This window comes from Peromyscus maniculatus, chromosome 19 (assembly GCF_049852395.1).
Source record: "Peromyscus maniculatus bairdii isolate BWxNUB_F1_BW_parent chromosome 19, HU_Pman_BW_mat_3.1, whole genome shotgun sequence".
NCBI lineage: Eukaryota > Metazoa > Chordata > Mammalia > Rodentia > Cricetidae > Peromyscus > Peromyscus maniculatus.
The window spans coordinates 52,068,671-52,095,546 of record NC_134870.1 but is presented as its reverse complement, the minus strand read 5'-3'; the positions used below and the strand labels follow the sequence as shown (position 1 = coordinate 52,095,546).

Here is a 26,876-nt window from a genome sequence, read left to right as displayed (position 1 = left end):
AGGCCTCGATCATGAGGCTAAACTGTCACAACCAAAGGTAGATTTGGCACCCAGAGACTAAAGTCGGGTTCAGATTCCGGCCTCTCTGTTCCAGGCTGGAGAACGCTGACTGAGTCCCTGAGTTGCCCAAGCCTCAGTTTCCAGCTCTAGAACACAGGTTAGGCCAGGGCGGACACCTTGGACTGTTGAGATTGTCGCTGTCCTCCAGGGCGCAGCACGGTGCCTGTGGGAGCCACCGAGGGAAGGGTGGCTTCTCCCTCTGAGAGCACCCCATCACTGTGTGCCTCTGCACTCGCTGCTGCTTGGGCATCCTGCAGGGATCAGGTAGCACCGTCATGCTGGGGTGGCGAAGCGAGGCCCTAGCCCCACTGTGGACAGAACAAAACATGTACCTTCACTCCCCGCCCGTATCCTAGGAGCTCCTTTGGCTATGGTCAAATTGTGAGGGGAAAGCTGTTAACAGTGGGTGACGCACAGAGCTCAGAGGGGGCTGGAGGCCTTGAGGCACCTCGCTTCTCACTCCTACAGTCCGGAGGTAAACTAAGGGGTGAGGGCCTGAGCTCTACGCCCGAAGTTCCAAACCAACCCAGGGGCTTCTTAGCTGTAGGACTCGAAGAACGCCCCAGTCTTGGAACTTTAAAATAGAGATACAAGTGTCTGCCTCACATGCTGTGAGAGGCCCGAGTACAAGTCCCCACACAGGTTTGGTGTGAGCTGTAGTGGGTAGTCATTCCAGCTTGGATCTGGAAGTTCCAACCCCCAACAGTTAGAGTGCTACAAAGGATAATGGACCCTCAGGTATTCCTAGGGACTGCTGTCACCGAGGGGTCCATGATCAGAGCTGGAGGGAGGCCTCTCCGCCCACTCATTTATAGTCAAGGTAGAGGGTCATGACTGAAGCGTCTCATGGCAGGCCATATGATCCTGGAGTGTGGGCAGAGATGCAACAGCAACAAAGGCCTGATCTCAACTTCTACACTCACGTTCTGCCTTGGAGAGAGGGTCCGGACTCTGTGTAACCCCCAACATCTCCCTCACCATCAGAGCAGGAAGCAGCGCTCTGTGGTGTGAGCTGAGGGCCCGGAAGGGGAGCCCCCATGGGAGAAGTCCCCGTGGACCAGCTCAGCCCTCCCAAGGCAGGGCCAGCAGCCACCACAGCTGGCTCTCCCACGCTCCTGGAGCTGCCCTGAAGGCTCCCGGGGCAGGCCTCGGGTGTGAGGAAGCAGCACACGTCCCAGACCTTAGCGCGGTCATCTCCAGTGTCAGAAGGGCATCCTCAGTACAAGGCCAGGCCCAGAGGATGGAGGGCTCCCTGGGGGAGGTGCCCGAGCGGCAGGACCCTCGGCTTCACCCTAGCATCTTTCCCGGCTACACACCGTGAGCAGATAGGTAGATCCTCTACCTGCAGCTGGAAAGCCAGAGGCTTAGAGTCGAGCTCACAGCATGGCGACACTTGGAGCAGGCGAGGGGAGCAGGGGGCCATGAGTCACCTTCCAGAGATTCTTGGGACTTCTCTCCATGGGCCAGGCTGTAGCTAGGGAAGCAGGCCAGGATGGCAGGAGATTTGGAGTTCAAGACATGTCCATTCACACTTACCCCAGCACTCCACCCCCCCCCTCCCAACCCCACCCTGGCCATCGCAATGCCCCAGGACCACAGCGCACTGTGGCGCATCCTCCTACCACACACAGAACAGCAGCAGGACAGGACCCCTGAGGACCCTATTGTTTCTCCCTCATGGGAGCACTGGCTCTTAAGGTCCAGAAAGGGGGGGGGGGGCAGCACCTGCTTGAAGGCACGCAACAGGTCTTCCAGGGGTGGCGGGGGGTGGGGCTCTCACTCTTCTTCTCAGGCTGCCCTGTTTCTCCCATCATGCATCTACGTGAAGGAAGTTCACTGAGCACCTACTATGTGACCTGCAGGCACGCGCCCCTCCCCCCATCCCTCAGCACTCACTGGCAAACATCAAAGGAACAACGTTAATACTACTCATTTGTGGTTGGTACAATAAAAGCGATACAGAGCATCCTGGGTTGGGCAGATGGGCGTTCTTGTTCGGGGCTCAGAAGCTTCCTTCGGGAAGACGTATTTCAATTCTGACCTGAGGTTGAAAGGCCACACAGGAAGCAAAAAAAATGGGAACCACAGGAAGCAAAGGGAACAGCCTTTGCAGGATCTCTGAGGCCAGAAAGATGTTGAAGTGGTCGACCAGAGGAGAGAAATGGTAATGTTGCGATATGTAAGGATGGGGAGGAGATATATAAAGGATGGGGAGGATGAAGGACTTGAAGGCTTCCGGGAGCCTGGCTTTTATCCTGAGGCCAGAAAGCCACCGCAGCTGAAGCAAGGACGAGACCAGGTAGCTGAGGTACAGAGTGGAGTTTGAGGCTAGGCTGGGCTGCCGGGGAGCTTTTCGGGCAACTGTGAATCAGAGTTGAAACCTCTGGGTTCTGTCTGAGCTCTGACCACTGAGCCTCCTTGCCTCCTTTCATTCCTGGCACATTGCTGGACACAGGACTCCTTCTGATGAGGACATTCTGTGCTTGCCCTGGGCCCTGGTTCTGGTGTCTCCTTTGGTCCCTGGTGTCTGGGGAAGGAGGCTGGCTGCCTCTGTTTCCCAGAAGAATAGTGGTGGCCTCTGTCGCCAGAGCCTAGGCAGTAAGGGATAATTCCTCTTGCAATGCTCCAGAGTGACAGCAGGTGGCGACCTCACCTCTAGAGGGGCAGAAGGAGCGGTGGCAGACAGGGCCCTCTGAAAGGCAAAAAAATGATCCAGGGAACCCTAACAGCCCACGTCAAGGTCCACCTCTGCCCCCGAGACGTGGACAGCCACCCCTACTCCTGAGGTGAAGGAGGGATCACTGACCTGCCCAATGACGCAGAGCAAGCCTGAAGCCTGGCTGGCCTTCGGTCTGCTGTCTAGAGAAGGGTTCAAGGGGCTGGGGCTGGGAACATGGCGGGTCTGACGCTGGCCCTGGTGCCCACCGGTTTCTCTTACGCAAACCATTTCCAGGAGAAACTGAGCCCCAAACCTTTCTGTTCCAGGGCCATAAACCAAGTTATCAGTGAGATTTTTATGAGGCTTTCCTCCTGGGCACCCCACCCCATGAGGCCCTGGTGTGAGAGCAGCCTGGAGTGAGAGCTTCCACGGGGAAGAGGGAGGAAGGAGGGGATCAATAAACAGCCACACCCAGAGAGAGGGGGGGGGCTGTCCAAAGGAAGAGGCTGGTTTAGGATAGGCAGGGGCCACGCACAGTGGTGTTGCCATCTGCTGCTACCAGTCCTGGTGGGCACATGGGAGACTGGGTCCCAGGGGCGCAAGGTCAGATGGCAGGTCAGCTGGGGGTACGGGGGCTACCGTCTCAGATTGGAGCTCCTAAGTAGGGTTACAATAGCTTTAGTTATGGAACTGAGGGAGTCACATCCATGATGTGACGAAGGGGTCCACCTAGGGGTGAGGGTGAGGGGCGCCTAGAGCCTCTTTTGCATGAAGAAGCCTGAGGAGGAAGAGGAAGCAGCAATTTGTTTAAGCAAAATCCAGTGTCAGGGCCCAGTGTTGGGGTTCAGCCCCGGCCTATAGAGGGGTCCCTTGAAGGAGGGAGTGAGGAGTTGAGAAATGCTAGATAGGAAATATAGACGGAGACGGAGAGAGAAGAGACACATGATAACTTCAGGAGGGCCCTGGGTCAATACCCAGCAGCTTCGAATTTATTTCTAATGGGCTTTTTTAATACACTAGCAAAGGGAGAGGCGAAAGACCTACCCTTTTCAAGATCAAAGGACACCACACCATACAACCAAGTGTAGAACCTTCAAAACACCTGGTAGGGGCTGGAGAGGTGGCTCAGCAGTTAAGAGCACTCACTGCTCTTCCAGAAGGACCTGGGTTCAATTCCCAGCACCCCACATAGCAGCTCACAACTCTCTGTAACTCCAGTTCCAGGAGACCTGACACCCTCACACATACATACATGCAGGGAAAGCACCAATGTACATAAAATAAAAATAAATAAATTATTTTAAAAAAAACACCTGGGAACCATGCCCCATGGCAAAGCATCTTGTGATGAGGGCCTTGACATATAAGACACCTGGTAATCATGCCTTTGCGCCCTATTATGCAGCCTTGGAGAGCAACGTAAACTCTGACCTTTCTGACCTTGAGTCAAAGCACAAGTTGGGATCTTTGTGGGCTCCCACAACCCAGCTAACAAGCTTTGGGGTGGGGAGGCAGACACTCATCCGGGGTCACTCTCTGTGCTTACCAGTCAACCATCTCTAGAGGGAAGAAAAAAAACTGCCAGATAGGTCATTGACATTCTGTGTGACCCCAGGAAGGTGACTTTACCTCTCTGAATCCGTATGTTAATCTGAAAAAGAAAGCGGGGGTAACTATGGCCGCTCTTTCTCTGGGCTGTGGTGAGGATGGGGGGAAGTGATGTATGCTTGGCGTAAGGCCTCCCCCTGAGCACCTGCTCCGTGAGTGGAGTAGGAGGGCCACTGTCGCAAACCAGGCTGCCATCTCAGGGAGAGACAGCGAGAACTCAGGAAGGGCGGTGCATCTCGGGAATGCCCGAGGGAGGGATGTCCACCTGGGGTCCCCTGACTCTTCTCTTCCCTGCTCCAGTCCCCTGCTGCTCTGGCCTCCCTCAAAGCTTCTACCAAACGCTGGCTATGCCTCAGCCACTCAGGACCGCTGTCCAGCTTCTCTCTCCAGGTGTGAGGGCTAGGGGGAGCCTCTCAAATGCCTCCTGCTCCTCACTCAAGACCGGGTTATCAGTTCTAGGGGATATATGCTTTCCCTGAGTCCACGGGGCCTCTCTTCATACTGACGCTTGGGACTACAGTACCCCACTCACCAGGACCCCCGACCGACCCTGTGCTACCCCCCTTCTGCAGGGATCCTCTAGCCTCCTGTTCCTGACCAGAACCAAGACGTAACATCCGCTTCATTGCGAACATGACTTCACTTCCGGCCCCCAGCCCTGGAAGGCACCCTCAGGCAGGGGGGGCCTCGTTCCATGCTGAGCATAGTGCCAGCACAGGTGTGTAGGTCCGTCTGTACCTGGCAAATGGGTGAACGCAGGAACAAATGAATCTCTAATCTCAAATGAAAAGCCTCTTGACTGGGTGTGAACTAGAATGCTCTTGGTTAGAGGCCACCAATCCTCGGCCCTCCCCGGAATGAGATCCCTCGCTGGAGATGTCCAGCGATCCCTCGCACACCTCCCTTGGCGGGACACTCACTCCCTGTAACCCCTCCTTCATGCTCACCTACAATGAGCCAGGTTGCTCTTTCTGGCCAGGTGGGTCAGACTCCATACCTGCAGCTTCCCCACCCCCAGGTCCCCACCCTCCCTCCCGGGCCTTCCTTCACTTCCCACAGTAGGAGCAGCCCTAGTCAGCCCAGCTGAGAGAAAAAATTCCACCCTCCTGGGCTTCATCTTTTGCCCCTGTGTCTCTCTATCTCCTGGTTGGGCTCTCAGTGGAGCCCAGACTTGGGTTCTCAGTGGAGCCCAGACGCCAGGTGTCTTCTAACCTGGGGCTACGGTGGCCTCCCCTGCGGAGACAGCTGTGTGTGCCACTGTGTCTACACTCAGGCTCGTTATGGAGCATGAACTGGAGTTTTGCCCATTTCCCCTCTGGGCCTCCCTGCTTCCATCCATTCAATGGGCAGGTTCCCTTGAGCAGGAAGGGGACCACCGTTTAGGCGTACTGCTGTGTGTAAGTGTGATTCTGATCAGGGACACCTTCTCGGGCAGGTCATCTGTGCAGTCACCCAGGGTTCAGCTTCCAAGGACCCTCGTGCCTGGATGAATCCCGCCACCATGAAATTCCAGGTCGTTTCTGAACAACAGACCCAGTATTTTCATTTTGCACTGTGTCCCCCAGCAAGTTACAGTGTGACCGCGGCTCACCTGCCGGCCTGGAGGTGATGCTGACTGGCCCTGTAAAGAGAAAGAAAGCTGAACAGTTATGACGTGGTTCTGCCTTGCTTTGAGGGTCCACACACATCCTGTACCATCTCCTGGTGCTGGGACGGGAGAGAAGGTCAAACCTCAGAGGATTCTTCTGCACCGTTCCCTCCCTGGCCCTGAGCGCCATGTGGAGGGGTCCTCATCTACTGACCCAGAGACATCTCCTTCCCCAATTCCTCAGCCATGACCCCCCACCCCCACCCCCATAGTCTCAACTATCCCCTCTCCTGTTCCAGCAGCTGCGGAGTGTCTGCCTGTCTTCGACGGAGTAGGAAAGAACACACAGACATTTAAAATGCCAGCGTCCGTTAACCAATGAGGATTCATCGAGCCAACTGCAAAGACACATTCCGCCCCCAATCAGTTGGAGTACGCTGAATGTAAACTGCATTAGATAATAAATACTCAGGAATTTGTCCATGTATTTTAGAAATGCCGTCTGACATGTGTAGGGGTAAAAATGACATGAAGCCGGAAATTTGTTTTAAAATGCTTTAGAAAAAGGCAGTAGGTGGGGGAGGGGGGGAAGGTGATAGAAACCTGATAATTACAGAGGCTGCATGGTGGTGGGTTCGTGATGCGCCTCTGTTTTTGTGTTTATTTGAAGCATCTCGGCAACAAGAACAATAAGGGAAGGGAAGGAGAGTTTGTGAAGTTTCCCAAGGTGTCCTCAGAAGACCCCCACCCCCACCCCGCGCGCCCACACCTTTGAGAAATTTCTCCGTGGTGGAGCCAACAAGGGGAAACACTCAGGAGCATGCAGACTGGCTATCTGCATATGCACATTTCCCACAGCTTTCATCTGGGACCCGAGGGGTCGTGACCCTTGCCCCCCCCCTCCCCAGAAGACGCCCTCTACCTTACAGACGGAACCCCCGTTTGAAGTCAGCCTTGCTCTCACCCTCACCTCAAGCTGGTGGTCGCCGCTGACAGCCCCACAGGCTCACACGGCACCACCGTGCGCTCTGTGAGGCTGGCCTAGGGTCCCCCCTACCCCTCCAAGCCAGTTTCTCCACCTGTAACCCCGGGGGCCGGTGGTGGGGCGGTCCCCGCGACCACCGAAGGAGGAGTCGGAACATGAAGCCGTGCCTGGACCCTCAACCCAGGCCGCGCCCTCTGGGTCCCCAGCCCCCCAGGCCCATCCACCTCCTGCTTAGGGCGGCAATTTGTCTCCTTTTGAACCCCCTCGCCCGACGGGCTTCCCCCTTTGATTCGCGGCCCCGAGGCTTCCCCCCGCTTTGAAATGCAAAGCCGCCCGGCTGGGGCCGCGGACGGCCCGCGGCTATAAAAGGCCGGGGTGGGGCGGGCGCGGCGGCGGCCGCGGGTCCAGGTGAGCAGTCGCCGGTCGTCGGGGCGGCCGGCCGGCGCGGCGGCTCCAGGGCCCAGCATGCGCGGGGGACCCCGCGGTCACCATGTACGTGGGCTATGTGCTGGACAAGGACTCCCCCGTGTACCCAGGCCCCGCCAGACCCTCCAGCCTGGGCCTGGGCCCTCCGACCTACGCGGCCCCCGGCCCGGCGCCCGCACCCCCGCAGTACCCCGACTTCGCGGGTTACACGCACGTGGAGCCCGCCCCGGCGCCCGCGCCCCCTCCGACCTGGCCCGCGCCCTTCCCTGCGCCCAAGGACGACTGGGCAGCCGCCTATGGCCCGGGTCCCGCGGCTCCCGCCGCCAGCCCGGCCCCGCTGGCCTTCGGGCCCCCTCCGGACTTTAGCCCGGTGCCCGCGCCTCCCGGGCCGGGGCCCGGCCTCCTGGCGCAGTCCCTCGGCCCGCCGGGCGCACCGTCCTCGCCAGGAGCGCAGAGGCGGACACCCTACGAATGGATGCGGCGCAGCGTGGCGACCGCAGGCGGCGGTGGCAGCGGTAAGGACCCTTCTCCCGCCTGGGCCTCCAGACGGGTTCCTGGCCCTGGCAGGTGCCCGGCGAGCGAGGCCCGGGCCGCCCTCTCTTTGACCTCTTGCCCTGGCCTTGACTGACTGACTTCCCAAGAGTGTGGCCCACTGCCACTCCTGCCCTGGGGAGTCAGTTGTGTCGCCCTTCTTTAATCTGGGGGGCTTGGAGAGCTTTGAGTCGCCCAACTGAATCCTTCCGTACAGCTGGGGAAAACTGCAGGTCACTTCCTCTCCAGGACCAACTGGCTCCCTCTCCCACAGGGAAGAGACGGGATCCTGTCCTTTGGTGGACCAAGCTCTCTTTGGTTGCCTGGGTCCAGGGGTCTCTACCTAGCCTCCCCAGGACTCTCCCTGAACTCTTGACCCCGGGGGAGGGGCAGCAGGAGCATTTGGGAAGGTGGCTGCTCTTTGGCTCCTTAGCCTGTGAAGCTCCTGCCCCTGGGCAGGCCTCTCTGATCCACCCCTCTTCAAAGGCAGGGGAGGGGGCTGGACAAAGGCTCGGCTTAATGAGGGACAGCCTGACCTTTATGGGTCCCCCCCACCCCAGCCCACCCCGCTTTGTCATGTCACCGGCTTTGCGTTAGCTCAGTAGTGACTCCTGTTGGCGGGGAAGTGAGCAGGATCCCTCATTGTCCAGATTGTGTTTGGCCTGTCCTGACAAAGGCCACCTGGCCTTGAGGGCGGGAAGCTGGCCTGCCTCCTCTTTGATGTGCGGCCTCTCCTTCCCTTCCCCCAGCTGGGAGCAGGCCTGGAACTTCCTCTACCAGCTCTTCCTTCCCTCCGCTTATCCCACACACCCATCTCTGCCCCTGGGCAGCTGCTGGGAGGGTCTGATCGGTAGCTGCAGGCCGGGGTTGTATGTAGCCACACTCCTTAGAAGTCCCAGGGAACACAGACCCGCCGGGTCTGACTCCAGGGATGTTTGGAGGGCAAAGCGGGGCCCCTTACTTCTGTGCCTTGAGTAATAGCAGCTAATACTGGGGGACTCTCATAAGACGTTGCTGTGGGTGCCGTCTTCCACGTGTTTGGAGGAGGAAGAAACTGTGGTACAAAGATGGTCAATACCCGCCCAAGGCCACAGCCAGGAACTGGTGGGCATGCTGAACACCATACCTGTCTCCTAATCCTCTGTACAACCGATTCCCTGGATGAGTCACCTTTTCTGGGTCTCATTTTATGGTCAATGAAACAAGGAACCAGGGAAGGTAACGTGGTGAGATATATGTGTGTGTGTATCCTGCTTCAGGCTACAAAAAAAAAAAAAGTTGAAAAAGCTGATGGGGAAGAACACGTTCCATCCTTTGGTAGACGGATGTGGGTGTGTTTGTGTGTGGAGGCCCTCTGAAGCCTTCCTTGGTCATGAGTGTAGGGAAGAGCTTCACACTGAGTGATAGGAGAGTGCCCTCTCAGCATCCTGGGGTCTGCTATGGATGTCTAAGAAGGAAGGCGCATTTCTAATCTTCCACTAGCCGCTTCTTGTTGGTCAGGTGGCTCTGGAGAGGGATGAGGAGGTTCCCCTCAGGTAGGAGCCTTGGAGCAAGGCCATCCATTGTGAAGCAGTGTGAGCAGGAAAGAGCGGGCAGAATGAGGTAGTGAATGAATGGAGTCTACTATTGAGGTCACACAAGCCTCGTGTCTCTACTCTCCGACAGCTGTCACTCATGGATCATTTCCTGCATGCAGATAGAGCCATGGATATCCAAAGGCAGCAGGGTTTTTCCTCTTAGCTCTAAGAGTAGAGGGCAGGACTTCAGGCTTGGGTTCTGGGGTCTCCAGGAAGGGACTTCTCAGGACCTCAGCAACTCAGGATGCTGGAGTCTGGGTCTTCCAGTCTGCTCAAAGCCACAGGACTCTCACTAATGCTCCAGAAACAGGGCCCAGTCGGAGCTGGGGGAGGAGTCTAGACTCTCCTCGTGGGAAGAGTCCTTCCCCTCCCGCTCTGTGGCTCAGTTTCTCCCTCTGGGCACACTGAAGGCACGGGTTTCCCGAGGGGGCTCTTGTGCGGTGATGAGGTTGTTGTCTGGGACAGCTGAGGGACGTTCACTGTGTGCCCCACCCTCCAGAGCCCAGCGACACTGGCCACAGGGTCTTCTGCCTGCCACCTTTCTTCCTTCTTTCTGAGCTGCTGACATTCTAGAATGTCTGCATTGGGCAGTTAAAGAGCAGATATACTGAAGAGGAAAGTGAGGTCCAGAGGCTCTAAGGGATGTTCCAGATACAGATGAGTCCGTTTAAATTTTTTTTATGTGGATTCCCATCCTCTTTAGGATGAACAGCACACTCCTTCCTCGGGTCTGTGAGACTCTTATAGCACCCATGCTTGCCCCCCTCCCCCCCCTCTGGACCTCACCCCAGGCCACTCCCCTTGGCCACTGGACTCCAGCACCCAGCCCTCTTTCAATCCTCAGGCCCGCCAAGTCTTGCTTCAGGTCTTGTGTACAGACCTTCTTTTCCCTTCCTTCCGACTCTTTGCATGCCTGGCTCCTGCTCACCTTCAGTCCATAGCTGAATGAGAGGTCCTTTGTGATTCCCAAATTAGACTTCCCACCTCAGCTCCTTTTGATGACTTCAGTGGGTGTCCTTTAAAACCGTGACAAATTCCATTGTTCTCCTACTTCCATGTATGTTTGCATGTTCTGTCCCCAAAAGGTCTGGAGCCATGGCTGTCTGACCCAAAATTGTTGGGGGGGGGCACCAGCTCCATGCCTGCCACCAATATGTGCTCAATGCATCCAGCTGGACGGATGAACCGGGAAGATGAAGGGGCAGGAGGCGTATCAGGAGGCCAGGGGAGGGGAAAGAGTCAGCTTCCACAGGTTCCTAGGGTCCCTCCCTGCGGGTTGGACCCGTGGCTGTCCAGGCAGCATTTCAGGCTAGTGGTTGAAAGTTGGCTGCCCTCCCCACACTTGGTCCAGTGCTCCTGACTACGCAGCGGGAGTGGCCGAGGCCAGACTGTGATTTGATTTGGTTTGATTCGAAGAAAGGGTGCTGGACATGGGAGTGGGGGCGGGGCGGGCTTCAGTTAGGCTGTGATACCTAGAGTGTTAGCTGGTTCTGAGGGAGCCGTGCCCCTCCTGAAGCCGGGGTGCAAATGATTGCAAGGGCCTCCGTTGTCTGCCTTGACATTTGTTTAAATATGAGTCTTTCTGTCAGGAGGTCATGATTGCCCTTCACCAGAGGCCCAGTCTGGCTGCTGTGACTGAACACTGATTTACAGGGCTGGAATATGTCTGCCCGATGATGGGGTTGTTGGGATGGGCTTTAGATCCTGTCTAACTCCCTCAGCTTCAGACGGGGGGAAAATGAGACACACAAAAGGATGAACACTCCCCATGCTGTCCCTTACTCCATAGCCACGGCCACCAACCTGGCCTCTCACCTCTGACCTTTCTTTCATGCATGCTCCACCCACCTGCCAGACCTCCCTTATTAGGGCCCATCGCTGCTCAAGAGCAACCCCATTTCTGGATGCCCCGACTCTGAGGCATCTAGAGTCCTGTTGAGAACGGATCCTAACTCACTGTTGAAGACACTCTCCTGGTGGTTTGCTTAGAAACCCAGGAACCTTTTGGAGACTGTTAGAAGTCGAAGCTTGGGAGACTTACCTCTGGGATTGCATTTCTCTTCGATGCCACCTAGCCAGAGGCACAAACTTGGATCATTTCTTTTCTCTCTCTCTTTCTTTCTCTCAAGAATTTCATTTATTAGCATGGGGAGGCGGTGTATGCCACAACACATGCGGAGTCCAGAGGACAACCGTGTACAGTCGGTTCTCTTCCACCTTTACGTAGGCTCTAGGAATCCAACTCGGGTTGTCAGGCTTGAGTAGCACGTGCTTTTTTACCCTCTGAGCCTTTTCACCAGCCCCTAACTTGGAGAATTTCCTGAACCCACGGTGTTTGTAAAGGACAGCCCAGCATTGGGAGGATGGCTGATGCTCAGTGCCACTTCTTGGCAGATGCAAGCAGGCCTAAGCTTCACACTTTCTGCATCTCCATCCTGGGCCCTTTATCTGCCCTGCCCTCTCGTGCCTCTCCTGCATCCTTACCAGTTCAAATGCTGTGCCTTCTCCAAGGCCACCTCCTCCAGGAAACCCTTCTTGATTCTCCCCACTCCAAGTGCAGCACTCGGAGTGAAGGGCAGTGATAAGCCTACTGACAGCCTCCTGTTTTAGCGATCTCTATCATGTCTACTTCTGTCAAATTGCTTGTTTCTGCCATTTCCTATCTGTAATCCCATCAAGGACCAATCCTAATCAACCCCCTCGTGCCCTGGCTTGCACGTAGTAGGGGTTCATCATGAAGTCGCTATGCAAAGGGTCTATTATTGGACACATTTTACAGATCACATTGAAGAGGCTTAGAGAGGACCTGTGGCCTGGCCAAACTCACACAACTAGGGTATGACAGCATACGGTACTAGCCAGGATGCACAGCCTGCCAAGGGCCGTCAAACAAAGCAACATTCTCTGGCCCACGATCTCTCCTCTGCTGCATGCCTTCCAGCCAGTGCCCATCCAGGTGAGGAGAAAGAGGCCAGCAGGCAGGAGCTGGGTGAGGTGGGAGGGAAGGAGAGGGGGAGAGGAAGAGGGAGCAAGAAGACTGTGTCTTTAAAGCTGGCTTTCCCTGCAGCAGAAACCACACCTGACACCTCAGCTCTCAGATGTAGCTGGGAATGACCTAGTTAGAAAGTGGCTGGAGATTTTTTGTGTTGTGGAACGTGTCCCCTTCCCCCAGCAGATCTGGTGCTTAGAGCATCCAGACAGCTTTGGTAGCATCAGGGACCAGCTTTTGTGAAGGACATCCTCTCCCTGGACAGGCCTCTCAGGACAAGCTACCATCACATCTGGAGTCAGGGTCATCGCCATGTTTTGCTACCCTTCCTCTGCATCTCCCTCACCGTTCATCTTTGAGTGGAGAGGAGAAGCAGTGCTTGCCACTTGGTGCTTGACATCCTCAGACCTGCCTGGGCTCTGAAAATCAAACCCAGACCCCTCGGCCAGAGGTTCTGTTAGTCCTCCAGTCACAGCTAATGCCTTCCCTCCCTTCATCCATCCTGCCCCTTCACCCATCCTTCCAGGAAGGCAGGCAACAGCATTCTCTTCTGTGCTGAAGACTCTGTTGGCTGATGGGGGGCTATGGCGGAACAAAGGTGGGATCATCTGGTATTCAGCTTCCCACTCTGATCTTCGTCTGAGGTCTTTGCATAGGCGGTTTTCTCTCTGCGTCATACTGTTCCCCATTTGTGGCATGGAAGCTTCTTTCCCAGCCTTCAGGTCTTGGCCTATGTGCCATCCCTCTAAGAGATCTCCCCAAGGCTAAGTAAAGAAGGTCCACCTGCCAACCAACTTAGCTCAGCCCTGAGTTCCTTATTCATGGCCCTCTGCATTCCTGTTTGTGGTTGGTCATCACTTAATTGACACGCTTGCTTTTTACATGCCTGCCATGAGAACTGGGACCAGAATAGTGCTAAGCACCTAGCACAGTCAGAACGAAATGAGCTGGTGTCTCCCAGGCACTCGGCGCGTGTGCTCAATCAACCCTCTTCAAATGCAGTATTACTGACCCTAGAGTGGTAGACTTCTTGATTGGCCTTGAGGCTGAGCAAAGAGAAGGACACAGTAGCCACAGGCAGGAAGGGCTGCTGTGGAGGCTGAGCCATCAGCTGAAGGGATGGAGTGACGCTCTGGACTGAGGGTCCTTGTAGAATAACTTTGGGAGGATGAGAATGGGTGCAGCTAGTGTAAACAGTGTAGTTAGTGAGCTAGGCAGCTTGGCTCCTGGTCCCTGGTGGGCAGAGAACTATAGAATTTCCTGTCTCTGTGGAAATGCACCAGGTCTGGACTCCCCAGCGGCCAGCCAACAGTACATACAGCAGTTGAGCACTTGAACTCTGGTTAATGTGACAAAGAAAACTAAAAACAAAAGGGCTCCAGTGGATTACCTGGGGACATATCACTAGCCCATGGCCAACAGGTGAAGACTTTCAGGGCCACCTTACTCTAAACGTTTTACAAATTATTCTCGTATTTTATGTGTATGAATGTTTTGCCTGTGTTTATGTCTATACCCACGTGCGTGGAGACCAGAAGAGGGAACCAGATTCCCTGGCACTAGAATTACACATGGTTGTGAGCCACCATGTGGGTGGGTGCTGGGAATCGAACCCAGCCCTGGAGAGGAGTAGTCAATGCTCTCAACTTCTGAGCCATCTCTTGAGCCCAAGACTCCACAGTTCCTTTTTGCCGCCTCACAAAACCCAGGGCTGGCTGTGGGCCTTGAGGAAGATATGGTAGTCAACGATGCACAGGTGCCTTCAGAGCCGCAGGGCGTAGCTGTGATAGACGACTCTGACTAGGAAGAAGGGCTGGTTCAGGAGAACCTTCCCCTAGGCTACTGATTTCCTCATGAAGCTTCCTCAGAGTTGGCTTTGCTTAACCCAACCTCATCCTCCCTCCAGGGCCTGAGTGAGGAGCCATAACGTAATAGTCTGTAGTTACCCCTCAGCCTCAAGGGTGAATTGTGGGCTCAGCAGGAAGCCCCATGACTCCAGAATGGCCTCCATTATCCTGAGGATGGCCAAGGTTTCTGCTCCTGCAGCAGAGACCCTGCTGCGGGTGAGACAGTTAGGGAAACAGGCCAAATTGAGACTTCATGGCAGCTGATGGCCTAATCCGATCTCCGCACTCCAGGGTGTTCTTTGACATGTGACTTCCCATCAGGCAGCATTCCTCCCGTCCCCAAGGGAGCCCGCCAGCATCCGCTTCTGCAAATAGTTCAGTTCTGCTTTTTTGGATCCATAGCCCTTTGACCTTTACAAACAGCTTTCACGTTTATTCTGTGTGCTGGGCAGGGAGGGGACCCAGGAAATCCGTGGTCCTTCCAACTAAGGATGTAGACCGAGCCACCTCCCAGCTCTCTGCCCTGGTGCTAGGTTTAGGTCCTTAGAGTGCCTCCACCACAGGGATGCTCATACCTGTCACTTTCCCCCAATCCTCTTATGTTAATCTTGTCTTAGAGTTATGTGTATGCTCAGCGTACTTGGAATTCTTTCTCCTCACACATCTTTTCTATACAAAAGATGCTCATCCTGGTCTTGTCTCTTTTTAAAGGACGCAACACTGCCCAGCTCTTCCTTAGTAGATGGGGATGTGGAGGCACACAATGGAGAAGGGGATCCTTCCAAGCAAGAGTCAGGGGCATAGTTAGCACAAGTCACCCCAGCCGAAACCTGTTCTTCGGTGTTCCACGGGGCCTGGGAAAAGCCTTGGCTGATGGTGCCCAGGTGCCTGGGCTGCCAGGGAAGCTGCTCCTCCCAATACCTTTGAACCCCCTCTGTCTTTCTTTCCTTCTTTTCCGTTCCTTGGCTCTGCGGCTGTCCTCGTCACATGACCCAGTGACCTTTCTGGGCTTGTTCTCTCATCTCCATCTTGAAGAGGGAACCAATGTCTTCCTTTCCCTAAGCATCCTCCAGCAGGCGCCACAGACTTAGGCAGGCAGGCGATTGCCCCCTGCTCTACCGGGCTGGAGGGTGTGTGGGTGTGCCCTCTCTGTACATGTAATGGGTGGTGGGTGAGTACTACCCCCTCACTGCTCACCCACTACCCGGTGAATTGTCCAGAACTTGAGAACCTGTAGTCTGGGAGTCATAGTTCAGTGGAAAAGCACATCCCTAGCGTACATGAAGTTCTGGGTTCCATACCTTGGTGCTGATACCCACCCCTCATTAGGAGAGACTGAAACCCACAGATGAGGGACTTGTTTAAAAACACTCCAGCCAGAGCTTGTTAAAGGTGAGAGGGCTGAGGTGTAGCTGAGAGGCAGAGCTGGCTTGGTCCTCAGTACCACACTCTCCCCCACCCCCAGCAAAATGATAGAGAAGTGGAGACCCAGACCTGAGTAGAACCTAACAATAGGTATTTTTAACAAAATCCCATACACACATGTGTTTGCCTGTGTGTGTGTGTGTGTGTGTGTGTGTGTGTGTGTGTGTGTGTGTGTACATGCTGGGTGCAGATGGCATCTTAATGTATAGCCATTTGAGGTACCCCACACAGTGAGAGATCAGAGAGGTCTGGGGCTGGACTTGAGGCTTGATAGTCATTTAGTCATCCCTAGGAGCCACAAACCTAGAAGCAAGTCTGACCCAGAGATCACTTGACTTTCTGGGAGTCACTCTGTCTTGGAGCAGAAGCCAAGTCCTCCTTGTCTGTCCTGGGCTGGATGAGGGCCCCAATACAGGCCACCACAACTCTGTCCTTGTCTTCCAGCTGGCCAGGCCTGGTGTCTAGACTCCGAAACTGGGAAATCAGCCTTAGAGTTCTTTCAGCAATAATAACAAACACAGTCTAAGAATCAACAAACATTGGGAGCCTCCTGCTTTCAAGTTGGAAGGGACCTTACAAACGCAGGACACAGCCCCATTTCCTGGCATCCCTACAGGGGGTACCCCAACACTACTGGCAAAGAGTGGACTCTATCCCTCTCTGTGTGTACCTGCTATATCCCAGGTATTGCACAAGGAGCCCTCCTCATCCCACGTGAAACCCCGTGCGTCTCAAACCTAGAGAGGACTGTGAAAAACCATCCACTGTGTGATAGGTTCTAGAGTGTTTCTCTCTCTCTCTCTCTCTCTCTCTCTCTCTCTCTCTCTCTCTCTCTCTCTCTCTCTCTCTCTCTCTCTCTCTTTCTCTCCCTTTCTCCCCTTCCTTCCTTCCTTCCTTCCTTCCTTCCTTCCTTCCTTCCTTCCTTCCTTCCTTCCTTCCTTCCTTCCTTCCTTCCTTTCCTTTTCTGTTTTGTTTTTGTTTGTTTGTTTTGAGACAGGATTTCTCTGTGGAGCCCTGGCTGGCCTGGAACTCACTCTGTAGAACAGGCTGGCCTTGAACCCAGAGATTCGCCTGCCCCTGCCTCCCAGTTCAAGGGAAAAAAGGTTTGTGCCTCCAAGCCCGGCTCTAGTATGTTTCTGAGGACAAATAGACCTGGCTTTTTAAACGTGTTTAATTACATTTGTTTATCTGGGCCTTGTGGGCTCTAGGTATGGAATTCAGGCCATCAGTAAGCACCTTCCCTGAACCATCCATCTCCCCAGTCCTGGACTGTCTCAAATCCCACCATTTGGTATATAAGCCTCACTGAGCCTGTTTCTTGAATGTAAAAATGGGATACATAGCCAGGTGTGGAGGCACACGCCTTTAATCCCAGCACTCCGGAAGCACAGGCAGGCAGATCTCCTGAGAGTTCAAGGCCAGCCTGGTCTACAAATCGAGTTCCAGGACAGGCAGGCCTGTTACACAGAGAAACCCTGTCTGGGGCAGAGGACAACAAAAGGAGAGACGTTACACTGTCCCACAGGCTGTTCAGACACATACATATACAAACTGCTTGGCCCATGGCAATGGTGGCTGTCCTTAATGGTTATCTCCATATTACAAATACGGGACCCAGAGAGGTAGGGAGATGATCCCTAGTCACCCTGGCATGTAGGCGGCCTGCACATCCCTACAGGTCTGCTTGTTCAAACAACCACATACCAGGAACACCTGGAGAGCTAGCCAAGCACCAAACCCCAGGAGCCCGTGTCAGCCCCACCCACTCCAAATTTGGGGACCAGGATTTTCTGGTCAGCTCACTGGGAGTACTGAAGTTAAGGGCCAGGCACTGGGAGCCATCTGCCTGTGGCTTCCCTGGACCTTAAACTGCTCATGCTTCGGAGATGTGGCGTCCCATTCATGCCTCCCGAGGCAGCCTGTGCTACAGGAATGAGACATTCTGCATAGGACAGAACCAGAGCAGAGGGCGAGCCTGGCATGTAGGTGAGTGAGCCGAGGCTCTTCCCACCATGCTGGGCCCTGAAAATCCTCTCCCCTTCCCCATTCTCACTGGCATCTTGCCCAGAAATTACTCATTCTGTGTCTGGGAGTGGCCGGCCCCTCATCAGACACCTGTTCCCGGAGGCTGGACTTCCCCCTTAACCCCGTGTCCCAGAGATCTGTAAATCATTCACCTTGGCCTCCTCCCTGCCCTGTTCCTCTTATGCACCACGTTGCCCTTCCTCTCGGGGTTCCGGGGGTGGGGTGGGGGGGTCACAGGTGCGCACAAAAGGTTAACAGGGAGGATACAGGCTTGAGTTCTGTCCAGACCTGCCACTGGAACCCAGGGCTCCTGGCTGTCACTGAAAATACAGTTGCCAAGGATGGGGAGGGGCTCACCAGGCCCCACCCCTGGCCGAGGAGCCATTCATTGGCACTTGATGCCTGCTGGGGAAAGGAGGGTCATTTTTCTTCGGTGTGGCCTCTGGTAGGTTGCCCGTGCTCCGGCAGATGACCCCCCCCCCATGCACATGCAAACAGCACCAAGTGGATTCTGGGTTAGAGGGGAAGGAAGATGAAGAGCAGGGAGGGGGGCAGATGAAGTTGGGAAGAAGAGAGCCCCCAAGGGAGCTGGAGGAGGGCAATAGGGGTGGATACGGTCAAAATCCATTATTTGTGTATGAAATTCTCACAGAATAAATAAAGCTGCCGGCGGTGGTGGCGCACGCCTTTAATCCCAGCACTCGGGAGGCAGAGGCAGGCGGATCTCTGTGAGTTCGAGGCCAGCCTGGGCTACCAAGTGAGTCCCAGGAAAGGCGCAAAGCTACATAGAGAAACCCTGTCTTGAAAAACCAAAAAAAAAAAAAAAAAAAAAGAATAAATAAAGCTAATTTTTAAAAAAAAATAGAGTCCAGGGGCTGGGCTGGCGCGTAGCTCAATAGAGTGCTGTTTTAGCATGCACAAAACCCTGGGTTCAGTTCTCAGCGCTGCATAATCCAGATGTTGTGGTGCACCTGTAATCCCAGTACTTGGAGGTGGAGACGGGAGGATAAGGAGTTGAAAGTCATCCTCAGCTGCATCATGGGTTCAAGGCTAGCTTGGGCCAGAGACCCTATCTTTAAAATAAATAAACAGCCAGGCGGTGGTGGCACACGCCTTTAATCCCAGCACTCGGGAGGCAGAGGCAGGTGGATCTTTGTGAGTTCAAGGCCAGCCTGTTCTACAGAGCGAGATCCAGGAAAGGAGCAAAGCTACACAGAGAAATCCTGTCTCGAAAAAAAAAAAACAAAATAAATAAATAAATAAATAGATTAATTAATTAATTAAAATAAAATATAAATTAAAAACCCAGGCGTAGTGAGGCAGGCCTATAACCCTACCTACAAGGGGCTGAGGCAGGAATTTACAACTTCAAAAATTGCCTGGGCTACAAAGTGAATCCAGGGTTCACCTAAGAAACTCTATCTCAAAGTTTAAAAAGTACAAAAAGGGCTGAGGGAACATGTCCTCAGGGTCGAATGCTTGTCTATGATGGCTGAAGCCCTGGAGTCAACCTCCACACACACACACACACACACACACACACACACACACACGGATAATGCAATGGCCATCCGGACACGGTAAGACTTGAAGCCCTCTAAAATCACTCTCCTTTCTACGGCTTCTCACCTCCAGCTGCCTTCCTGGAGGAGGGAGCTTCTGTGGTTGGGCTCCATCTTATTTTTTGAAGCAGGGTTTCTCACTGAATCCGGAGCTCACCATTTCAGCTAGACTGACTGGCCAGTGAGCCCCCCTGCCCGGGGATTCTCTAGTCTCCACCCTCCACCCCTAAAAGTGGGATTACAGGGGAGGGAGCCGCCATAACTGGCTTTTACGTGGGTTCTGGGGATCTGAACTCAGGTCCTCATCACCAGCCATCTCCCCAGCCTGGTAGCAGGCTTTTCCTATAGCATCCCATGTCTTGCTCTCTTACACATGTCTTAACAGTTGCTGAGTGCTCCTCTCCATGGCATCCCGTATCTTAGTTCACCAGATCCCTGCTCACAGACATGGACATCGTTTTAGTCTTGTGCTATTAGTGACACTCACTGCTGTGGGCAGTTCTCTGTGAGGTTATTTCCTAGGAGTGGAACTTATGACCCAAAGCTCTGTAAAACCAGGCTACGTGATGCTTAGTTGGTGCCTAGGAGTGCTCACTCTGGACAATGTGTAGGAGTCCCGAGTTTCTGGGCTATACAGGGCCTCGAACATGTTGTTTCATCATGGTTGGATGTTTTCTTAGCAATCAATCTGTACTCTTTAAGCAGCTGGGCTAGATAGAAGCTGGCTGGTATGTTCCTAATCCTATCAACCCCTCTCCAGGGCTATGGACTAGGGTTCCACTGACCCTGGCAGGGACAGGGGTGCTGTGGTGCACCCAACACCCTGTCCCTGTCTGGTCCCCAATCTGGAGATGGTGGTTCACATCATCACCAGGGGGATGGCCTCGGTGAGAGCAGCTATCTGTGCTCCGGCTCCCAGCTGTAAATGACTGCTGTGGGTCCCTACTGCTCACCACAAGGGGACAGGGGCAGGGAGTGGGGAGAGACAGAGAAGGGTGAGCGAGCGAGGTACTTAGAGAACAGCTGCCTTCATGACTGGGCCTGGGCTCCTGCAAGCAGAGTCCCATCTGCTGCTCAGCCTCGCCTCTTGGAGATCGCTAGGAGTAGTCTTAGCATCTAAAAGTCCCAGTCCGAGGCTTTCCCGTCTGCCCGTGCCGTGGTCCGACCCTCCTCCATTCCAGGGAATGGACACAGAGGCGTGGTCTGCTCTGTGAGTTTCTGTTGCCAACACTTAGGATATTGGGCAGCTCAGTGGTACCTAGAGATGGTGAGAGGGGGAGTTGTGAGTTGGAGGCAGCAGAGAAGACTCTAGACTAGAGGACATGGCATTAGCACATGTGTACCCACTTGTCTCTTGTGACCCTGGCTCTGCAGGGAGATTGGACTAGATCTAGCAGGAGTACCCAGCCTTTGACATTATTTCATTAAGTGGTGATCCAAGTGGTCATGTGTAGGCCTGCGTTCATAGCTATGGTGGGACACCTGTGACCCACAGCTGCAATCGGGCATGCCTGGAAGAACTCACGGGCCTCTTCTTTAGACCTCCAGCTGCCACATGACTACCTCAAACCATGGTCTCTTCACCTGAAGCTGGCAGGGGACGGGCATCCCCAGGACTCCTTCTGGCTCCAGCTAGTGATCCCAGTGGGCTATGGGTTCAGAGCCCAGCTAGGCCGTGGGGGTGATAGCCTCAGGCAGAGCTGTTTCTGAGCCAAGATTGACTTTTCTAGGTCAAGGAGGGAGCCCCATCCAGAGCCAAAGCCTCAGCAGCCTCTCCCTTGGCCCCTCTTCTAACCATGCCTGGCACAGGACTACAGGCCGTCCTGTGCTGTGTCTCGGCTGTCAGGCGTTACTGTGAGTTTAGCGCATACGGAAGTGGCCAGTGTGGTTCCGCTGCTCCGGCAGAAAAGCCAGGGAGAAGCCGCCTAGGAACAGCTGTTGTCTCCCATTCCCCCACAGAACCACTTGGCTGGAGAAGAGCCCAGGGCTGTCCTGCCAAGTCGTGTGGGATGGATGGGCGGAGGCGGGCCAGATGCAGGTCTTTAGTGCAAGGGCATGGGGGGACAGGCTGAGCCAAGGCCCAGAGCAGGGTGGCAAAGGCCAGGCTGTTTGTGGGCACGTGGGCGGCAGGGGAGATCCAGGGTTATCCTAGGATTGGTCATGCCCTGGTGTGTGCATGCCTGCCGTCAGCATGCACCTTCTAGTTTACCCATGTGTTCAGCTTCTTACAGAGAAAGCTGGTGCTCATCCAGGCCCCACAGAGTAACCTTCTCCCCAGACAGCCCTGATGTTAATAACCTCAGACGGTCTTTCAGCCCAGTTCCTGGCCCAGGCGTCACCACGTAGAAGCCAAGTCACCGCCCTCTTGTCCTGGGACATGGCAGTCCCTTCCTGCCCCCTCTTATTCCTGCCCTTAGTCTGCTCTCCACACCGCCGTCAGAAAAACATGGAAGCCTGCAACAGACCACATGTCCCCTCCGCTTAGAGCCTTGCTGTGGCTCCCATTCCAGACAGTGAAACCTCAGCCCTTTCCCTGACATCTGCCCGGTCCCCTCTCTGTTCCTTGTCCCATCAGCTCCCTCACTCAGCCTCAGACATGTCTCCACCTCGAGGCCTTTGCACTCCGTGTTCACTCCGTGTTCACTCCGCCAGATTCTGTTTCTCTAGAAAGCTCTTTCTCTCTCAGTTAAGGTTCCAGAGCCATTGTGTTGAATGTTTGACTTTTTCTCTTCTTTTCTTTTTTTTTAACAGGGTCCCACTATGTCACGCAGGCTGGTCTAGAATTGCTAGATTCAAGTGACCCAACCCGTGGACTGTCAATACCATGGCCCCCTTACTCAGCCAGCACCACTCTGTTTGAAATTCCCACGCCTTCCTGCCACTGCCGCCACATTCATTCTTAGGCTCCCTGTCTTCTTTCTTTTCCTCGAAATAATTGCCAGTGAACAAAGCCAGTGCTTTCCATTTTTATTTTCTTTTTGTCTGCCTCCTTCCCTGAGCATCCAAGCACGGACTTCTCATTTTTTTTCTCTCTGCCCACCCCAGTGTGTAGCTTGAGGCAGGGACTTGGTTTGTTTAGTGGAATGAGCTGAGTCACTGCATCTCTGGGCCTGCACATAGGAAGGACTGTGGACAGCTCAGGTAGATCAGCCCCTGGCTCCTGGTGCAACCCTAGAGCAGAGCCTGGTGTCCTGAATGTCCTTCTGGGTACCCAGCAGACCCTAGGGTCCACCAGCAGCCCTGGGCCTTTCAGTCTTTGGGCTAACAGTCGGTAGAACTGGGGAGCCCCCCAAGCTCAGGGTACTTCCAAATCCTGTTTTTCTTCCACTATTGTCTTCCCTGTGCATCAGGAAGGAGTGTCTGGCAACCCCTTTAGCCCCAGGCCACCCTCACCAGCCAGGGGTCCCCTTCATAACAGCGATGTTCAGACTCACGCTCTGGGGACCCTTGAGTCAAAACCACCTGGGGAGTTTGTTACCACACAGCACTGAGGCCTTCTGAGGGAACGGCTGGGGATCTCCAGAAGCCTCACTTTTCACAGCTGATGTAGCTAGCCTCGAGTCGCATCCCAGCGATCAGCTCCCTGCCAGGGGACTCCTGGGCCTCTCTGGGCATTCCGGGCCACTCACCACCCCTCTTGCCCCTCCTGCTCCTCAGGTAAGACTCGGACCAAGGACAAGTACCGTGTGGTCTACACAGACCACCAGCGCCTGGAGCTGGAAAAGGAGTTTCACTACAGCCGCTACATCACCATCCGGCGCAAGTCAGAGTTGGCTGTTAACCTGGGGCTCACAGAGCGGCAGGTACGTGGGTCCTCCGCCTTGGCCCAAGTAGCAGGGCTCAGAGTTGGGCTTTCAGGATGCCATGCAAAGACAGGGCCCACTAAAAGTGGACAGAGAGGCTGTGTCCTGAAGACTGGCACAGCACCACACACTGGACCACTGCCATTCTGGCAACCAAGCCCAACATGGCTACATGCGTGCGCGCATGCGCGTGTGTGTACACATACACACACACACACACACACACACACACACACACACACACACACACACACACACAGGCTACAGGGGGCAGGAGGTGCTATTCAGACCCAAGTGCTAAGGGGTAGTCACGGGCCACAGGGGCTCTGGAGTAATGGCGCCTCGGAAAGGGGAAGAAGGAGGTTACAGAGGAAGGTGTCTAGGGCACCGGGAGAACGTGTTTTAGTCCCTGAGGTCTGGAGGCTGGAGCAGGAAGTGGACCGTGAAGACCACCTCCCCGGACCCAGCTTGCTGCATAAAGTCTGTGCAATCAATCCCACAGGTAAAAATCTGGTTCCAGAACCGTCGAGCCAAGGAGCGCAAAGTCAACAAGAAGAAGCAGCAGCAGCAGCAGCAGCCGCCGCCGCCGATGCCCCCCTCACAGCTGCCCCTGCCCTTGGATGACAACCCCACACCATCAGGGCCACCCCTGGGTAGTCTATGCTCCACCAGTGCAGGCCTTCTGGGTACCCCCTCCCCAGTGCCTGTCAAAGAGGAGTTTCTGCCCTAGACCCTTCCAGCCTGGGGCCCAGGGATCTAGGGACTGGAAGGCTGGGCACCTGGCTTTGCGGGAGCCCAAGAAGCCGGTTCTGAGTTCCAGCCCTGCTGCTGACCTTTGGGGTCACTGTGGACAAATTGCCTACCTAGGACAAGTCGCTTGCCAACTCCCTGCCTCCCTTGGCTGGGTCATGTGATGAGCCTGCTGGACAAAGACTTCTTCCAGCTCCTGTGTCCTAGGCCATGGGGTGATGGGGAGCCACAGCGAAGAGGTCTCAGTTACTTGAAGAGATCTCAGGATCCAGAGGGCTCGCTCCACAAGCCGTCAAGACAAGGCTGAGGCTCCACCTCCTCCTCCAGGGGCTCCAGAGTGAGGTGGGAGGCTGCTGCATGGACCAGACTGGCCCTGGAGAGGAGTCAGTGTTGAGAGACGACGGTACCCATGGGTCTAGACTCAGATGTGAAGCGTCAGGATGATGTCAGTCCCACTTGTCTCCTCCTGCGGTCTCATCTCCACCTGCCCTAGCACCCCATGCTCCCAAGCTCTGTCCCCATCCCCCCAAGCCGGGAGGTGGTCACAAAGCCATCAGGACCAGGCCTGAGGTAAAGGTTGGGCAGTTGGTCACTGCTCTTGAGATAGAACTTGTCCCCTCCCTAGTACTACAGGAAGGCCTGTGGGTGGAAGAGAAGCTTCTCAGGATAGACTCCGAGTCCACTACCTACCTGCCCATGCCCACCTCCCCAAGGCAGTCCATCACACCTAGGGAGCCCCCAGGCCCTGGGGAACTCACAGCTGGACAGGGGTTAAGTAGAGTGGAATCTCTTGGATGCAGGTTCAGAAATAAGTTTTTTTTCCTTTTTAAACAGTTTATAAAAAAAAATCCTACATAGCATTAAAGGAATTTTTTAAAAAGTTTAATCACCATCATCCTTTCCTCATGATTGTATGTCTCCCTTCCATTCTGTAATTCCTCCAACAAAGTCACCTTTCAAACATGGCCGATCAAACAGGACCCTGCCAAGGCAGGCCTGAGGCTGAAGGAATGCCAGTCTGTGTGAGCAGTGGCTCCAGACTCTACCCATCAGTCTTCCTGTCCTCCTGGCGCTTTCAGTTCGGCCTTCTCTTTCAGCATTATCATTCAGATTGCACTCTATGTACCAAGCATGGGAAGCATGCAGCCTCCCCCACCCCGCCCCCAGAAGTGCCTGGCCCAGGGGGAAGAGTCCCACACGCATAGTACGGTTAACATAAGAAGGTAAGGGCCAGTCAGAACTTCCGCTCTGGACATGGCAGGCACCAGTGTGTGTGGAGATGGAATGCAGAGCCGGCTCCGGGCTCATCAGGAGGCCTAGAAGGCTTCCTGGAGAAGGCGATGCTTGAACTAAGAATTATATGGGATGGTCAGGTCCAGAAGGGAAGGAACAGGAACAGTGGGAACTTAGAGTGCGTTTCAAGCTTCTGGGAGGAAAGGCTGTTCTCACCTTCTTCCCAGAGGTGGGCAGAAGTCAGCTACCCAGGACCTTGTCTGCCCAGAGGGCTCTGGTGCCAGCTGCTTGCCCCTCTGTTTACTGTTCTGGGAGGTGGCTAGGTCATTGTGGGGCGTTTACCCACCACCCCCACAGCTTCCCAGAGTTTTCTTGAGTGCGAGCAGCAGGAAATATTAGATAGAAGTATTTATAGCGGAGAATCTTGCGGAGATAAACAGATAGAAAATAAAGGATAGCCTCGAGAGGGCCTGGAACCTATTCCAACGGGCCCGGACTGTCTCTGGTCCAGGGTTTTTATAGAGACGCCAAGGGGTGGAGCAAAAGACCTCCTCCCCCAGCACAGCCAAGTGCAGACCATCTCAGACACCTGCACTCAGGCCTGTGGTCCTGATCATCCTCTATTTGGACCTGCTGGGTAAAGCCACGAGGAACCCCAGAACGGGCTCCCACAGGTCCCCCCTTCTTAATATATAAAAAAATAACTATTAATGGCTTACAGCAATCTCCATAGCTGTTACACCTCCCAGTATGGGAGGAGAGGATGATATAGATGGCATTTCTCTTTTGAATTACGTCCAAGGTGACTACAGCAGTCTTAGCTGCCTCAAGCCCTTTCTAAACCAAAACTCGGTGACTACAAACTTAAAGAATCCCTTAGCTTCATCATTACCATTAACAGGTTAACATAAATATTGCTATACGTAGTCACAATTCTCTCAATCTTACAACTCAAAGCAAACTCTTAACAGAACCATTTGAATTAGCATATATGGTGCTATATATAGTTAACAATTTTCTCCGTCTTACAACTTTAACTCAACCATTTGAATTTTCTTGTTAACAGAACATAGGAAAAACTTCGATGTATTCACATCAAACTTAAACATTTCCTCAACTCCACAAAACCAGGGTGCATTAATATCAATAGGTTTCTGCGAACATAATTCAATCTCATTGCTCCTCCTTTTCTTTATAATTTTTAAGCAAAATCTCAAGCCTAGTTAGAAAACCCAAACTTTTCTGTTTAAACAGTTCCATTTGTAACACAAAACCTGTTCAATAAGTAATTTCATTTTTACATAAACAGTTCCACAAAACAATTCATAAATCTCCAGTTAATAAAGCATATATGCATACACAAAATTGCATCTTGATTCTAAGTAGAAATACATTTCTTCATTTAAACAGTTCCATTTTTAACCCAATTCCAGAAAACTCTTCCTAGGTCATTACTATAAGTAAGCTCAAAATTGTCCCATTGCAATGAAATCGCTATTGTTCATTCCATTTAAGTACCAAAATTCAAATTATAAATATTGGTACTAGCCTTCCAAATTTGAAGAAATCCATAACCAAAATCTTTGTAATTTTAACTCATTTTTAAGTTCAAAAAGTTCAAACAAGAAATAAATTCTGGTATCAGGCTTTCACTTCCAAATATGAAGAGACGTTTCTCAACCAAAACTTTTTGCAGTTAATTTTTGTTCAAACAAGCGTCTCTGCAACTTTTGTTCTCACAGACAGACCTTTTTAGTTATAGTAATATTTTAAACCGCACCGTTTTTGCTGTTAGCTCAAGTTTTTCT

The 26,876-nt window shown here is 53.9% G+C and overlaps 1 protein-coding gene across 1 annotated transcript; it reads left to right on the top strand.

Moving 5' to 3' along the window:
• The first annotated feature begins 7,308 nt into the window (after window positions 1–7,308).
• On the top strand, window positions 7,309–24,727 carry Cdx1 (caudal type homeobox 1). The gene is made up of 3 exons (XM_006985137.3): window positions 7,309–7,841; window positions 22,940–23,085; window positions 23,588–24,727. Exons 1-3 carry the CDS (start codon window positions 7,391–7,393, stop codon window positions 23,813–23,815), a joined length of 825 nt encoding a protein of 274 aa, XP_006985199.3. The 5' UTR covers window positions 7,309–7,390; the 3' UTR covers window positions 23,816–24,727.
• Window positions 24,728–26,876: the final 2,149 nt, after the last annotated feature.